At 42.3% G+C, this 14,875-nt stretch overlaps 2 protein-coding genes across 5 annotated transcripts; one reads left to right on the forward strand and one right to left on the reverse strand.

Moving 5' to 3' along the window:
* The first annotated feature begins 6,866 nt into the window (after positions 1-6,866).
* LOC115783022 (uncharacterized) lies at positions 6,867-8,121 on the forward strand. The gene is made up of 3 exons (XM_030733611.1): positions 6,867-7,525; positions 7,619-7,837; positions 7,914-8,121. The coding sequence occupies exons 1-3, from the start codon at positions 6,867-6,869 to the stop codon at positions 8,119-8,121; spliced, it is 1,086 nt and encodes a 361-aa protein (XP_030589471.1).
* Positions 8,122-8,447: 326 nt separating this feature from the next.
* LOC115783572 (G2/M phase-specific E3 ubiquitin-protein ligase-like) lies at positions 8,448-10,495 on the reverse strand. Of its 4 annotated transcripts, XM_030734461.1 has the most exons (7): positions 10,484-10,495; positions 10,315-10,351; positions 9,926-10,170; positions 9,600-9,778; positions 9,213-9,385; positions 8,836-9,050; positions 8,448-8,760 (listed from the first exon to the last, which is right to left on the reverse strand). In XM_030734461.1, exons 3-7 carry the CDS (start codon positions 10,125-10,127, stop codon positions 8,525-8,527), a joined length of 1,005 nt encoding a protein of 334 aa, XP_030590321.1. In that variant the 5' UTR covers positions 10,128-10,170; positions 10,315-10,351; positions 10,484-10,495; the 3' UTR covers positions 8,448-8,524. The 4 variants fall into 4 exon arrangements, 3 of the variants coding, with proteins under 3 accessions (XP_030590321.1, XP_030590322.1, XP_030590319.1); XR_004020220.1 differs by lacking the exon at positions 10,484-10,495 and having other exon boundaries at positions 8,836-9,066; positions 10,315-10,482; XM_030734462.1 differs by lacking the exon at positions 10,484-10,495 and having other exon boundaries at positions 10,131-10,170; positions 10,315-10,482.
* Positions 10,496-14,875: the final 4,380 nt, after the last annotated feature.

Raw genomic sequence — 14,875 nt, forward strand, 5'->3', positions numbered from 1 at the left:
CAGGTAAATAACACCTGTTCTCATTATCCTGCAGTCTGAACATGCTCTTCAAAGCTACTGCTGCACTCAGTTTCCCCAGATTTATTATTTCAGTAGGCGGAGTTGGTCTGGTTAGGGCTCTATGTATTTAATCAGCTCATTTCCAGCTTTTATTCTGAGTAAAGACTGACTGGCTTACAAGAAAACACCTTGTCTATACTCTACTACAAAGGAGCTTGGACTCATAATTCAGTCACCTGCACTCCAGTCCAGAGGGTGGCAGTAATGCACCTAAAGCTTTTTGATAACTGCCAAAGAGCCACTAATGGATTCTTTATGGTTTCTGTTGCTCATAAGATAGTGCTCAGTGGATGAACTGAGCTAAACTGCTAACATATTTATTTAACCCAGCTCGCCACAAAAAGTCACTTTTGTGGTTTAAGAAAGCACGTTTCATCTTTCCTACTCCATAAAACAGAAGCATGCAGAGCTGCCCTGCATCCTGCCCGGCTTCCTGCTCCTTCATGACTCTAATCAACTTCCTCTTTTATTCAATAAGACTTGAAACCAGCGACTGAGACCATAAACTCATCAGAGACCTGTGAGCGTCCATCTTTATAACGACACAATGGGCTTTAGTTGCTCCTTCTGCAGGTCCATCTGATTTCTTTGTTCAGCCTCACATCCCAACACTTCCTACTTTCATCCACAGTTCAGCTGCAGGGTTCCACTTTTTTATCCTCATCCAGGTTCAGTGACCACCTCTGTAGAAAATAGAGAGGCTGCAAACACCTGGATACAGGTGAAGCTCGTTCTTCAGGATTAATGTATGTAACAGGAAAGACCTTCTCAGTCAGAGCTTATACGTATGCATGTGTTTGTAGGTGAGGTTCACACAGTGTGTGAAAGCACGTAGCTCTCTGAGCTGCAGAAACGAACACAGTGACCCTGAGTTTAAAAATACCAGCGCAGAGAAAGTGTGACGTGAAAAATGAACCCAAATGTGTTTATTGTTGTCTTTTTCATTGTGTTCATCTCCTTTATCTCCAAACAAAAGAACATTTGAGCCCAGATTGTCGTTTGATCTGTTCAGCAAACAGAATCTGTGTAAAGGTTTTAATGTGAAGGATCGCTCTGTGAGGCCCGCAGGTCGAGTCTTTATGCTTTCGTAGTCCTCGTCGTCTCCACGTGGCTTTGTTGGTCAGTCCACCTTTGAAAAAGAGATTTACAGTCTCAGGACTCCAGAGTTTTAAAATGGCACCTTCACAATGATAATTAAAAAATAAAACTCTATTTTTTTCTCAGCTTTTGTTGACATGGTGCACTCATAAATTTGCAAACATGCCTGATTTAAATTTGACGTGATCTCCTCTTTGAGGCGTGATTTGTTAGTTCGATCCGTGAAAGCTTCAATATATATTTCTTAATGTTAGCATTTGGTGGGATATATGCAGCAGTTAGAACTTCCAGTGATTTCTCTGGGAATGATTTGCACAACAACCAAAACTGTCTCCAAGTCCGCGTAACAGTGAGCTTGGACAGCTTTTCTGTTATTGTCCAAACTGCAGTAATTTGAATTCGGCTGATCTGTGGACAGCTGATCTGGTGTCAGTCAGAAAGATGCTTGGAACTGGTGGCTTGTGTGGTTTTCTTGCTAGCCTAGCTCAAAGCTCCGTTTCTCTTTACGATGCCTTTACCGATGTCCCTTCCTCCTTGGTGCGAAAACATGGAGCGCTCGGTGATCTGGCTAACTCAGGGTCGGCGCGTATTTCCAATAATCATCATGGGTGTGTGTGATCCTACCCTCATTCACACAATTGCACTCACACACTAACAGACCCATAACATTTAGGGAAAAAAGCACGACCGGGGAGCTCCGATTCACAGCGTCCATACGTGCCACCATCTAAAGCAACATTAATGCTTATAGAACAAGTTTTTATTGTAAAATAGTGTGTAAGAATCTATATTCAATACTGTTGCTCATCAGGGAAACTAAAAGACAAAGTAGACCCTCCTACTGTCCAAGCGATCTTCCAGGAATGGTGACGTGATTTTCCAGAAATCTGATTGGTTTATTGATTTCATACCTGTTGATCTCTAATCTGGAACCTAACCTACTCTGGACCAGTTTAGGTTTGCAGAATAAATTGCAAAGCTGATATACCTCAGTAATAAGTGAACCAGCTTCACAGTACAGATAACCCAGGGTTAGCCCTGAAGTTAGCTTGATCAGAGGAAATCCTGCCGCACATTCTCAGTGCCAAAATCTGCACATCGCTTTAAAAATTGGTGACCAAACTGTCTCAAAACAGAGTGTGAGAAACATTTATTGCAAAGGAGCATCCACAGATCTTTTCCAAACTGTAAATTAGAAAAGAGGATATGTGGCAGGTGGCTATTAAAGCTAAAATGGGGGGGGTCTAAATACCGGGCTGGGCACTGTTCTCAGTGCAGATTAGTTTGGTTGTTATGGAGAATTAACATCACTGTGGAAGGATTCATGTCATTTTCTCAATGATGCAACATGACAGTCAAAGCAGCACAAAGCAGAACTTCCCTGTTGAAATGAGGCTAAAAGGTCACAGGTATGACAGCTGGGAAGATAACCTGGTGGGAAGAGCACTCTGTTTTTGTACCTGTGTCAGGGACCAACACCTCTGCTCAGCTGCATATTAAGGTCACAGGTGTGTATGGAGGGTTTGTATTCAGACTTGTGTCACAGAACATCACCGCACTTCACGTTCACCCTTCCTGATCTGTTGGTTTCACTTCAAACCTTTCGGCTCTCCTCCACATCCTCACTTCAGTGACATCGGCGTGTCTCACCTGTGGTGCTCTGGTGCTACAGGTGTGGGCCTCACTGTGAGACGTCACAGCTCATCAGGTCTACTGTGAGGGATCTCAGGGGGTTTAACATGAACACAAACACACAAAAACTTGCAGGTTATTCCAGACTTCTGTTCAGATTGTGCATTTTGAATCTGAATCACGTTGTACCTGTTGTATCATAAGCTGTAAGCACAGCCTGTAACACAACAGCGTCAGTGAATCAAGGCAAATATGAAAAAATAAAATCAATGATGTAACAGACTGGCATTTATATGGTCCTAATTTACAGCTCCAAGTGCTTTACACTACATTTAACGTGTAGACTGCTTTATTCCATGCCCTTCATCCACCTCACAGTTAGAATGAGCAGTTATTCTAACATGGGAGGAACCCACACCGGAACACACAGAACATGCAAACTGCACACAGAACCATGAACCCTCGGTGCTAACCGCTGTACCACTGTGCCGTCCACAACACAGCTCCATTCAGTAGAAAAAAGTGAAGTAAAATAAAGCAGCTGAAACTCAAACACAATAAAACTGTGTTAAAATCTGAATATGACGCAGATAAATGAATGCAATAAATCAAAATGAAAACCGAATGAAGAGTTTAGGTAAGAGAACATTAAAGTGTAACGTGCTGTGAAATCAGCTGTTACCACGACAGAACAGATGTTTCTCTGCCTGATGTGACAGATGTGTTTGTACAGACTTGTCAGGTGTGGCAGGTTTATCTGTATTTGAGTCTGATGGACAGGTGGAAACAGCTGAGAAGCTCTGAGACGCTGGCCTCTTACACACTCCTGTCAGCAGCTGTTTGTGGGCTCGGGAGTGATGATGATGATGATGATGATGATGGTGAGCTTTCACTAAACTTCTCAGCTGCACATATTTAAAGACGTTTTCTGTTCACATCAAATTTCTGCCCCAGTTCTTCAGAGGACATGAGGACATCAGATCACGCAGCGTCTGAAAATCTGGTTTCCCCACATTCCCCACACTGAGACAGAAAGTCTTTAAATATGTTTCACATGAAACTGTTTGAATCACACGTTTGACACAAAGGAAAAACTCCAAAAACAGACCGATAATCAAAGTGTCCGAGTAAAACAAAGGAGCCGTTCCACCCCGGATCTGTTTTACTCGTTTCCTCTGAGCCTAAAAAAGAGAATTTCAGATATTAGATGTGATTGTTATTATAGATGAATACAAAAGATGTTCCAAAAATGTTTGTGTTGTTAAAATGATTCCAGTGATGATGATCTGTGCATCAGAGCTTTGAAAATGTCGACAGGAAGCCATAAAAATCTTTTTCTGCTGCAGCACAAACATCATTTCAGCCACAGCGATCTTCACGAGTCACGAACCGTCCGGTCACAGAATCAAAGGTGCAGATATGTCGTCATATTTTTGCTTTCTCAGTTTGAGATCGTAAAACCAGAAGCAGATAAACAGAGATTGTACATCAGGGCCCATATTTGGATTGGCCTTACCTGGAAAACAGGCGTAGCACAGAAACTGATGTTTTTCTCACTGAAGGCCAAATAGTCTCCGTTTTTGTTCATGCAGACATGACAGCACAATCCATCCATCCGTCCATTCATCAATTTTCTTCCATTTGTCAGAAGTTGGGTTGCTGTGGCAGCAGGCTACGCTGGTTCTCCTCAGCAACTCTTTCCAGTTCCTCCGGGGTCTCGGACTGTTCCCACGCCAGATGAGATATAAAGTCTTCTGTGGGTTCTGGGTGTACCACAGGGTCTTCACCAGGTGGGCATACCTGAAAAACCTCCAGACACCTGATCCACGTCAGGTGGTTGCTTTGGACATGAAGGAGCAGAGGCTGTTTTCAGAGCTCCCTCTGGATGTTGGAACTCCTCATTTTAGATTAGATTAGATTAGATTCAACTCATTGTCACTGTGCCCACAAGACACACAACTAAATGATCGTTCCAGATCACTCATCCAGAGACGAGCATCTGCGGTCATGCAGCCAGAGACCAGCACTACATTTTATCCCTGTGGCTGGGATCAACCACAGGGATAAAATGGAACTTCATTTCAGCCACTTCTATTCTCAACTTTACTCTTTTAGTCATTACCCAGATCTCAGACCAAAGGTCGGAGCATAGATGGACAGGTAAATGGAAAGCGTTGCCTTTTGGCTCAGTGGTTTCTTCACCCCAGCAAAGACCCACATCACTGCTGGCACCACATCAGTGCACCTCACACTCCACCTTTCCATCTTGTGTGAATCCTCCTCCTCCTGTCTGTGGCCATAAAGTGATGCAAATGATATTCAGTTCAACATAAAACATGTTTTAACTACTGAAGTGATCACTGTTGATCTGAACTCTCTTTGGAGATGGTCGTGGTTCTGATGCTGCTGTCAGAGGAGGATGGAGGACCTGCTGATGAGCATCAGCTTTTTTATAACTCTGAAGTCTGAGTCTGTGATCATGATGGAGGAGGAAAAATATGGGCTGTTCAAGCCCTATTAATATCATAAAGTGTGTGTGTGTGTGTGTGTGTGTGTGTGTGTGTGTGTGTGTGTGTGTGTGTGTGTGTGTGTGTGTGTGTGTGTGTGTGTGTGTGTGTTTTCAACCCATCAGAGAGGACATCTGTCCACTTCCTCCCACAGAACCAAGCAGACAGCCATGAAAACTCGAGTCACGCTGCCAGATGAGCGGCCTGAAGGTCGGTCACAGCCACACGCTCATCCTCTGAATCTTCCTCTCAATCCAGAACTCATCAGCGCTCAGGAGGATTCCTGTCATTATGTTTATGTTTGTTTATTCAGACCCCCATTAGTATCAGCAGCATGCTGCATCAGCTACTCAACATATAAAAAGACAAATTACATTTACAAAAAACAAACAAACAAAAAAGACAAACATCAGTATCAGAAACCAAACAAATATCAGGAATTAGGGCTGAAAAATCAAACTCAAATGCCAAAAACTGCGGCTTCTCTAATGGTCACTTGAGCTGGCTCCACTTGTCAAAGAGGCCACGCCCCCAATAATGCAACCTTTAACAGGAAGCGGATTTCCTGAAGACCGGCCACATATCATCTATAGCACCACTGCTTAGCTCCCTGAATAATTTTTAAACCACAAAGCAGAATCCTGCAGCTTGAAAAATGAAGCTGACGCTTCAACAGCTGCTGCAGTTCCTCTGCCGTCCAGCAGAGGCAGCAGTGACTCAGTCCCCATAGACTCCCATGTTAAACCTTTGCAGTAGAAATAAACATGTTTACAGCTGATACAGAAACTGCTTTGGTCTCTGTGGATAATTTCCCCTTCATAATAGCTGTACGGGGGCAGGATGTTTCTGTAACTCACCTGTTTAATCCTGCTGCCCAGACACTGGCTGCAGGTCACCCACAGGGTTAGGGTTAGGCTCCCCGTGGTTTCACAAAAACAGCACATGAATATCAAGATGGGAATAAACAAGTTTTTTTTTTTTTTTTTACATTAAAAGTTTATATTTCATTGCTCTAAGTGATTCTTTACAGCTGTAAAAATGTACAACCTAAATATTAATTAAAAATAAAGTTTTAATATATCTTGGTTTACTTCTATCACCTGGTTACGGTGGCCGGGAGGTGCAAATCAAAATGACAAAATCTGAAACACTTTTACAAGTGGCAAAACAAATTTACATTTTAGAAACAAAATCACATTTTAGAAAACAAATTAACAATACGAGAAACACTTTTACAACTTCAGAAGAAATTAACATTTCAGAAAACAAATTAACATCACTCGAAACACTTTTACAAGTGGCAAAATCAACCGGAAAGGGTAGGTACTAACTCCAAGGCTGACCCGGAAGTGATAACGGAAGCGGGCATTTCAACCCAAGATGGACAGCAGTCGAGTGGCGTTTTGCCCGTTTTGCGGGGCACATATGAGTAGATTAACGCGGTTTTGTTTTTCTTGTGGACGGTCCTTAGAGTTTTTAAACGGCACAGAACAGACAGAACGACCAGATATGCTGCAGCAGTGCATACGATATTTTAATGAGGGTCACTCATACGCTGTAATCGTAGACATGATGGCATGTTTACACGGTGTACACATCAGCTTAAGGTCGCTGAAAAGCAAACTGAATGATGCCGGGTTATATCGCAGAAAGGATTTGTCCTCTACCGACGTCATAACTAGGGCAATACGAGTGGAACTTCGTGGACCTGGACAGCTGTTTGGCTACCGCATGATGTGGCAGGTACTCAGACAAAAGTACAATCTGCGAGTGAGGAGGGATCATGTAATGAATTTGCTCCAGGAGCTTAATCCTCAAGGGTGCGAGAGGAGAGCACGCAGAAGGTTTATAAGAAGAACCTACCACTCCATGGGACCGAACTATATGTGGCACGTGGATGGTTATGATAAACTCAAGCCATTCGGTCTGGCACTTTCAGGGTGCATCGATGGATTTTCCCGTAAAGTACTGTGGCTTATATGTGGCGCAACAAATAATGACCCATCTGTGATCGCTCACTATTTCCTGTCATGTGTGCGAAACCTCGGTGTCATCCCCATGAGACTGAGAACCGATTGCGGCACGGAGAACGGGACCATGGCCGCAATTCAGTGCACGCTACGCCACCACCACAATGACTACTACTCTGGAGCGTCCAGCCACATGTATGGCTCATCCACAACCAACCAGAGGATTGAGTCCTGGTGGTCCATATTCAGAAAGGGAAGGTAAGTGGTATTCATACTTTAAATTCATTTTGAGTGACCATCGTTTAAACATGGATATGAAAATTATAACACTATATTACTGATTTTTTATAGGTGTCAGTTCTGGATGGAGCTATTTGCAGACCTTAGAGAAGCTGGATACTTAAATGGGAGTCACGAGCATCAGTGTCTGCTGAGATATTGCTTTGGTGATGTTATTCAGAGGGACTTGGATGAGTGTATGAGACTGTGGAACAGTCACAGGATCCGCCCCTCCAGAACAGCATCATGTCCAGGAGGAGTGCCAAATGAGCTCTACTACTTACCACACAGGTAATACTTTGGTGATAGATGGTATTTTCCATTTTATCATAAATTTAAATGTAATCATATCTTCTCTGTAATATAGGTTTGGCTCCAGAGACTGTGGATTTAAAATCGAAATGACTGAACTGGATGCCTTTCCTGACGTTCATCTGACAAGAGCTCCATGTGGGGACCCAAACATGCAAGAATACTTGGACTTTGCAGTGGAGCACAATCATTTACAGAAGCCAGAACAGTGGCAGTCTTCAACTGAACTGTATCTGAAACTAAAAGAAATTGCTCAACTATGAATTGAAGGGAAGTTTATTGTAATGATGGTGGAACATGTACACAACTTGTCACCCACAGTTTCAGTATTTAAAAGTTGGAAATAAATGAATGAAAAACAATTGTCCAAATGCTGTCTGAGGGGAAAAAAAAAAAGACATGCTTGCTTACCGCAATTTTAAAGTATTTTAACAAAAGTAACTGCACCTTTAAATGCACATAATACCAACAAAGAACAAAAAACATTTTGAGTCCAAGTTTCCCTGCTTTAACATACCTGATTCAGATGATTGCAGTTTAAAAAAAAAAAAAAGCCTGTTAATCAGTTATTCAGGATCAGGATCTCTGATCTAAAACGTGCAGGGCATTGTGCCTGGATGACCAGGTTTGAAAAACACTACTCTAATGGTTATCTAGCTATATAGTTTATAGACAACCAAATCCTGGACTATTTTGAATTCCAAAGTCCATTTGTGACTTAAACACACTATATGAATCCAGAAATGGTAATTTCAACAAGTTTGAACATGTATTTGCCATTGGGAGTGGAACGTCATCCAGGAACTCTATTTGTGGCAGTGGTTCCAAGCCAGATGGGGGAAGTGATGTCAGCCCAGTTGCAAACATCAAAATGTCTTCCACAGACACAGCAGCCTCGCCTTCTGCAAAGAAATAAATGTTCAAATATACCAGGCTAACGTGGTTTTCCAAGTAGGTACAAATAAAACCTTACAAACCTTCACAATCAAGGAGATAGTCTGCCCAGCAGGCCAAGGTTTGGCTTTCTTTCAGTCTCCTATTACTCCCTGAAGGGCTGAGTTGAGGTTTGAAGAGTCTCTCAAGCTCAAAGGCAGTCAGTCGCTTTTCACAGTGGCACAGGACAGGGGTCAGCAAAGTAGGGTGTTGCTGTAGTGCAGTCAGGAACTGAAGAGCTGAAAGACCATCTTTGAATCTACAAAGTGAACACACTGTTACACAGATATGTAGATGTTGCACACTAAGGCAAAATTGTTTGTCACAGTGACTGATAACAGATACACGTGCCATGGAGCATCACAAACTAAACATTCCTACATTAAAAAAAAAGAAAATTACATCATTAAAAATATCTTACCTGTCAATTACAGATGAGTTGCGGTCAAAAATATACCACTGGAGGTAGTCGGCCACAATTTCTGTCTTTTCGTCCACAGCAGCCACATGTCTAAGACAGCCTGCTGTCTGCAACATTGTGCTGTGTCTCATGATACATTCTTGTAGAGCATCCAATGTAGCAGCATTCTCAATCTGAAAGACAAAGAGACATACCCAACACATTAAATAACTATGTGTTAATCTTGACCATTTTTATTTAGTGACATATATAGCATGCTGTAACCCTACAATACCATAAATTCATAATTCTGCAAATGTATATGTGTGGGAACTAAACATCATCATTGAACAGTGCAGGAACTATGTTAAACTCTGTCCTACCACACTGGATTTATGTTATCCCCACCTCTCGCAAAGCTTTCCCTATTTCTTCATCAGTTATTAAATTAACTGTTGGTTTGAATGAAGGCTGGCCAGCAAGATACTGTACAAGATCTTCTGACAGGAAATGGGGTCCCGGACCTCCATGTACAACTGAAACTGCAATCATCTGTCCTGCCAGGAAGTATTCATCCTCCCTAACAGCTGTGAATGAATTCATATTGTAAAATGAAAACATACATTATTTACTTTAAGATATTGGGGGAAAAAAAAAAAAAACATATTCTGTGTCACATATCTGTTTACTAATAACCATCCATTAGTATAGCACATATCTAACCCTATGCATACCATTTGCATTATAGACCAAGAACCGATGTCCCTCTGGTCCATCAAAAATTGGCCGGTCTTTCAGGTGCTTCATTAGCAGAGTTAAAAAATTCTCATCTTGGACCACCTGTGTCAATCCCTTCCTCATAAACACCTGCATCATCGGTAAATCTGACCAGCATGTCACAGTTTTCAGAATATGATGAACGTCTGAAAATGACATTACCTGTCCTGGCTGAATTGTAGCTTGATGTCCCAGTGCATCTCTTAAACACAATGAAAATAATAAAATGATTACCACAATAGTCATATAAGTATGTAAACAAATACATGACAGATTCCTCTTGGTTGATAAATCATTAGAAAGGTTCTCTCTCTGTGAAAAAGGCTAGATGCAAAAATCTACTTACCTTTCATTTTCAGACTTATCTTTGGGAGTTCAAAAACCTGTGAGGAAAGTGCATAAATTTATCAGCAGTTTCTAATAGCTTCAATAGCTAATTTGTGCCACCACAGTTTCACAGTGAGCCGAATCAGACAGTCCAGTACTGATTACACGATCAGTACTATACAACTTACCTGGACGTGTTTTCGTTCTTTAGCCCGGTGTCTTCCTCTAGGCCCGTAGTTAAAAGACTGACGCTCTTTGGACTTCGACCTTCGGTATTCCAGGAACTGTTTAAATGACGGGCAAGGTTTTTCTGCTGAAATTAACAAAGCTCTGTCTCAAAAAACAAAATGAGCTAACCAATGACACTAATAGCTTTCATTCGTATTGGCTACTTCAGATAGCGAGCGCTATGCTGCACTTACTTTGTTTAGCATTATCCGGCTGTTGATGTTACACCCTGAGAAGGGGAAAGGAAATCAATAAATACACTCGAATGCGATGCTTCTCCTTCAGCAGCTTCATTGAGAATATATAATTATTTTGAAGTATACACATAGATACAAAACATTAATATGGAACACTATAACAAAAGTACACATCAGTCAGTTCTAGGACAATATCACAAAATGATCTTCCTTCATCTGTCTCCACAGGTAAATAATGATTTCAACCAAGGTACAATATAATTTCCCCGTCCTCCCTTGCAGGTGAACCCAAATATGACATAAATGCCCAAGCAAATTATTAAACACAAATTTAAATCATCAAACTCCAAAGTGTTGAAAAGAACATTTATATACACACATCAACAGACATTTTTCCTTATTCCTATTCTCTCTACAATAGTTGTTCAGTACAAACAGAACTAACACGCACATGCATCGCCATCACCGTATGCACACATTCTGGCGGCGCAGTGCACTATGCTAGCGGCAGCGTAGAGTACTTAGCTCAGCTAGCTAGCCAACAGTATGCTACAAGAAATGCAAAAGAAATAACACTTCAAAACGTCTTGAACAGGTAGTGAGTCAGTCTACAGAGAGTCAAACAAAACTCGGCACATATCTCCACAGCTTAGGAGCACAACACTCATCACATACCTGAGAAGGGGAAAGGAAATCAATAAATACACTCGAACGCGATGCTTCTCCTTCAGCAGCTTCATTGAGAATGAAGCACCGCGGCCGGAGTGCCCCCCTCCTGCAGTGCAAGGTATGACTAAACGATCACATATCCCACACATTAACAAAAAGGCTCAACAAGTAGATCACCGATGGAAGAATGATAGGTTATATTCTTAACAATTCCCATGGAGATATTTACCTCAATTATGAACTTTGATTAATAATCAATAGAATAATAAAATCAACCTATCACACTCTCCCCTACAAAGTTAGATGTCGTCCCGACATCACAGCACTCATAACCCAAGGGTTCTTAAGTCATTATATCCTAGTTGGCTCAACCACGTGATCGGTGGGAGGGTACCGCCAATTAATCACCCAAATTTAGTGATCTGTTCTCTTCATTCATCATTTTCGGCACTGAATCTGTGTCTAGTATCCTTGCATAATTATAGGTTGGTAGGTCTGGAATGGATTGGTCCACAGTGTCACTGGTCGAATGTGTTGATATTGTATGGGCTGATGTTGGTAAAGCCTTTCATTTCCATATGCTGTACTATAGCATGTTGGAGTCCCAAGTTGATCATAGGTGAAGACTTTAGGGGCTCGTCTTTCCCTCCTTGGTGCACCATCTGTCTGTTCTTTTTCTCCTCCAGGTGGCTCTGGATGTTGGAATGCTGGAATTTCATCCACTGCTTTTTCAACTAAGCTCTCATCCCTGTCCTGATAGTTCTCTTCCTGTGGCACATTTTCCTGCTGTGTTTCAGGCTCATCTGTGTTTGCTATGAGCCTTCCTTCAATCAATTCATCATCACTCAAATTTTGTTTCTCCTGACCACTGTCCTGTTGTGTGTCTGCACGCTCAATCACTCCGTCTGCATGGGGCATTTGAGAGTGTATTACTGGTTTGTAACAGTACACCCATTCCTCTTCTTCATCTTCCTCTTTCTGATCTGCATTTTCTGTCTCTGTCTCCTTCACCCTTCTTTTCTCTTGCTTTGGTGGTGCTTTTGGCTCAGTTTCCAGAGGTAAGTAATCACACGGCAGCAACAAGTTGCGATGCATGGTTCTTGACCTTCCTCTTCCTTGCTCAGGCTTGACTTCATACACCGGGAGGCCTTCTGCAACCTGACGGATCACAACATGAATATCCTGTTCCCAGTGATTACGAAGCTTTCCAGTTCCTCCCCTAGGTGTCAGGTTTCGAACAAGGACTCGATCGCCAGGACATAGCACAGAGCTTCTTACTTTCCCATCATAATGTTTTTTACTTCTCTCTGCTGCCTTCTTTGCGTTCTCTCGTACTATTTCATGTGCCTCCTGCATTTCTTGTTTCCATTTCTCCATGTATGCTCGGTGGTCTGTTTTCCCTGTCCCAGTGGTGAGACCGAACAGGAGATCAATAGGTAACCTTGGGGACCTTCCGAACAGAAGGTAGAAAGGGGAAAAACCAGTTACCTCACATCGCGTGCAGTTATATGCATAGATCAACTTGTTCAGGGATTCTTTCCAGCTTGTTTTCTGCTGATCAGTAAGTGTCTTTAACATTTGTAATAGTGTTCGGTTGAAGCGTTCAACCTGCCCATTTCCTTGTGGGTGATAAGGTGTCGTTCGGGATCCTACTATGCCACAGTTCTTTTTCAACTGGGAAAAGAGTTGGTTCTCAAATTCGCCACCCTGATCATGGTGTATCCGTGCTGGCAGTCCAAACTTCAAGGCATAATCGTTAAATATACGATCAGCCACTGTTTTGGCAGACTTAGAGGTGGTGGCATAAGCCTGTGCAAAACGAGTAAAGTGATCAACGATTACCAAGATATACTCGTATCCACCTTTACATTTGTCCAAGTGAAGAAAATCTATTGACACCAGTTCAAATGGCTGTGTGGTAACAATACTTGTGAGAGGGGCCCTCGTTTCTCTACATGGTGGTTTTTGTTTCAGGCAAGTACAGGTCTTTGTCACATAATGTTCAATGTCTTTTTGCATGTAAGGCCAAAAGAATCTATCCCTGACCAACGATGTTGTTCGATCAGTGCCTTGATGACCCATTTCATCATGCAATTCTCTCAGTACAGTGGTTTTATACTTCTCAGGTAGTACAAGCTGTGTCTTGTTTGTTGTCTTCCTGCAAAGAATGCCATTGTTATCAATATGAAGTTTTTCCCATTCACGCAGTAGGCACTTACTGTGGGTGCTTAATGCATTGAATTGTTGTCTTGATGGCCTTTCATTCCTTATTTTGCACTGCATTATTGGGCTAATGTTTTCATCATCCTGCTGTGCTTGCCTAATCTCTGCCACTGGGAATGGTTTGTGTGTCTCTTCACTGACTGCTGTACACTGGAGAGGGGAAAGCATTGCACAGACATTTGCTAAGTTAGATTCTTGTGTCTCAACAGCTTGGGTTATTGTTGCCACACAATCTGATCCCACTTCCTCTGTGCAGTGTTTGATCATTTCCTCTATTTTAACATTTATTCTTGACAGGCTATCAGCATCCACATTCTCTCTCCCTGGACGATATCGGATGGTGAAATGGAAATCTGCGAGCTCTGCCACCCATCTACATCCTGTTGCATTGAGCTTGGCACTTGACAGAATGTAGGTGAGAGGATTGTTGTCAGTGAACACTGTGAACGTAGGCGCATAATAGAGATAGTCTCTGAATTTCTCTGTGACTGCCCACTTTAGTGCAAGGAATTCCAATTTTCCTGAATGTAGGTGATAATTCCGTTCAGCTGCAGTCAATGTTCGGGAACCATAAGCTATTACACGGAGCTTATCATCCTGTTGCTGATAAAGAACTGCCCCGAGGCCCTGGTTTGAGGCATCGGTGTGGAGGATGAATGGTTTAGAGAAGTCTGGGAACCCGAGGATTGGTGGTTCAACCAAACAATCTATTAGACGTTCCAATATGCACTGGTGTTTTTCAGTCCACACAATTGGCTTATGGGATGGCACAGCTTTGCTCCTTCTTGTAGACTGTCTTGTGTTTGTCCTGTTTTGCGGCACATTATTGTCTTCTGCTGTGCCTTTCAGTAAGTCATAAAGGGGCCCTGCAATACGGGAGAAGTCCTGTATATACTGTCTATAGTAGCTTAACAAACCCATGACAGTCCGCAGCTCTCCCACATTGCTTGGCGCCTTATCTTTCAAGCTCTTACTACTATGGTGTCACTTGGGTCGATTTTGCTACCTTCTGCTGAAACAATCCTTCCCAGGTAGCGAACCTCAGGTTTAAATAATTCGCACTTACTGGGTTTTAGCTTGACTCCATAATTCCTCAGCAGTTGGAGCACTTTCCTAACATGACTGACATGATCCTCAAATGAGTGACTGTACACTAGAGTGTCATCCAGGTATGGTACACAGATGTTGTCTCGCACCTCTTCCAGACACTCTTCCATGCAGCGTTGGAAAGCTGCAGGTGCATTCATTAGTCCGAATGGGATT

The sequence above is a fragment of the Archocentrus centrarchus genome, chromosome 7 (genome assembly GCF_007364275.1).
Source record: "Archocentrus centrarchus isolate MPI-CPG fArcCen1 chromosome 7, fArcCen1, whole genome shotgun sequence".
In the NCBI taxonomy this organism is placed as follows: Eukaryota; Metazoa; Chordata; class Actinopteri; order Cichliformes; family Cichlidae; genus Archocentrus; species Archocentrus centrarchus.

Coding starts and splice junctions, on each gene's coding strand:
- LOC115783022 (XM_030733611.1), top strand. CDS start 6,867: ATGATGGCATGTTTACACGGTGTACACATCAGCTTAAGGTCGCTGAAA. Junction 7,526..7,618: donor TCCATATTCAGAAAGGGAAG/GTAAGTGGTATT, acceptor GATTTTTTATAG/GTGTCAGTTCTGGATGGAGC. Junction 7,838..7,913: donor CTCTACTACTTACCACACAG/GTAATACTTTGG, acceptor TCTGTAATATAG/GTTTGGCTCCAGAGACTGTG.
- LOC115783572 (XM_030734461.1), bottom strand. CDS start 10,127: ATGTCATTTTCAGACGTTCATCATATTCTGAAAACTGTGACATGCTGG. Junction 9,386..9,599: donor TAGGGAAAGCTTTGCGAGAG/GTGGGGATAACA, acceptor TTTGTCTTTCAG/ATTGAGAATGCTGCTACATT. Junction 8,761..8,835: donor CTATCTCCTTGATTGTGAAG/GTTTGTAAGGTT, acceptor ATTTCTTTGCAG/AAGGCGAGGCTGCTGTGTCT.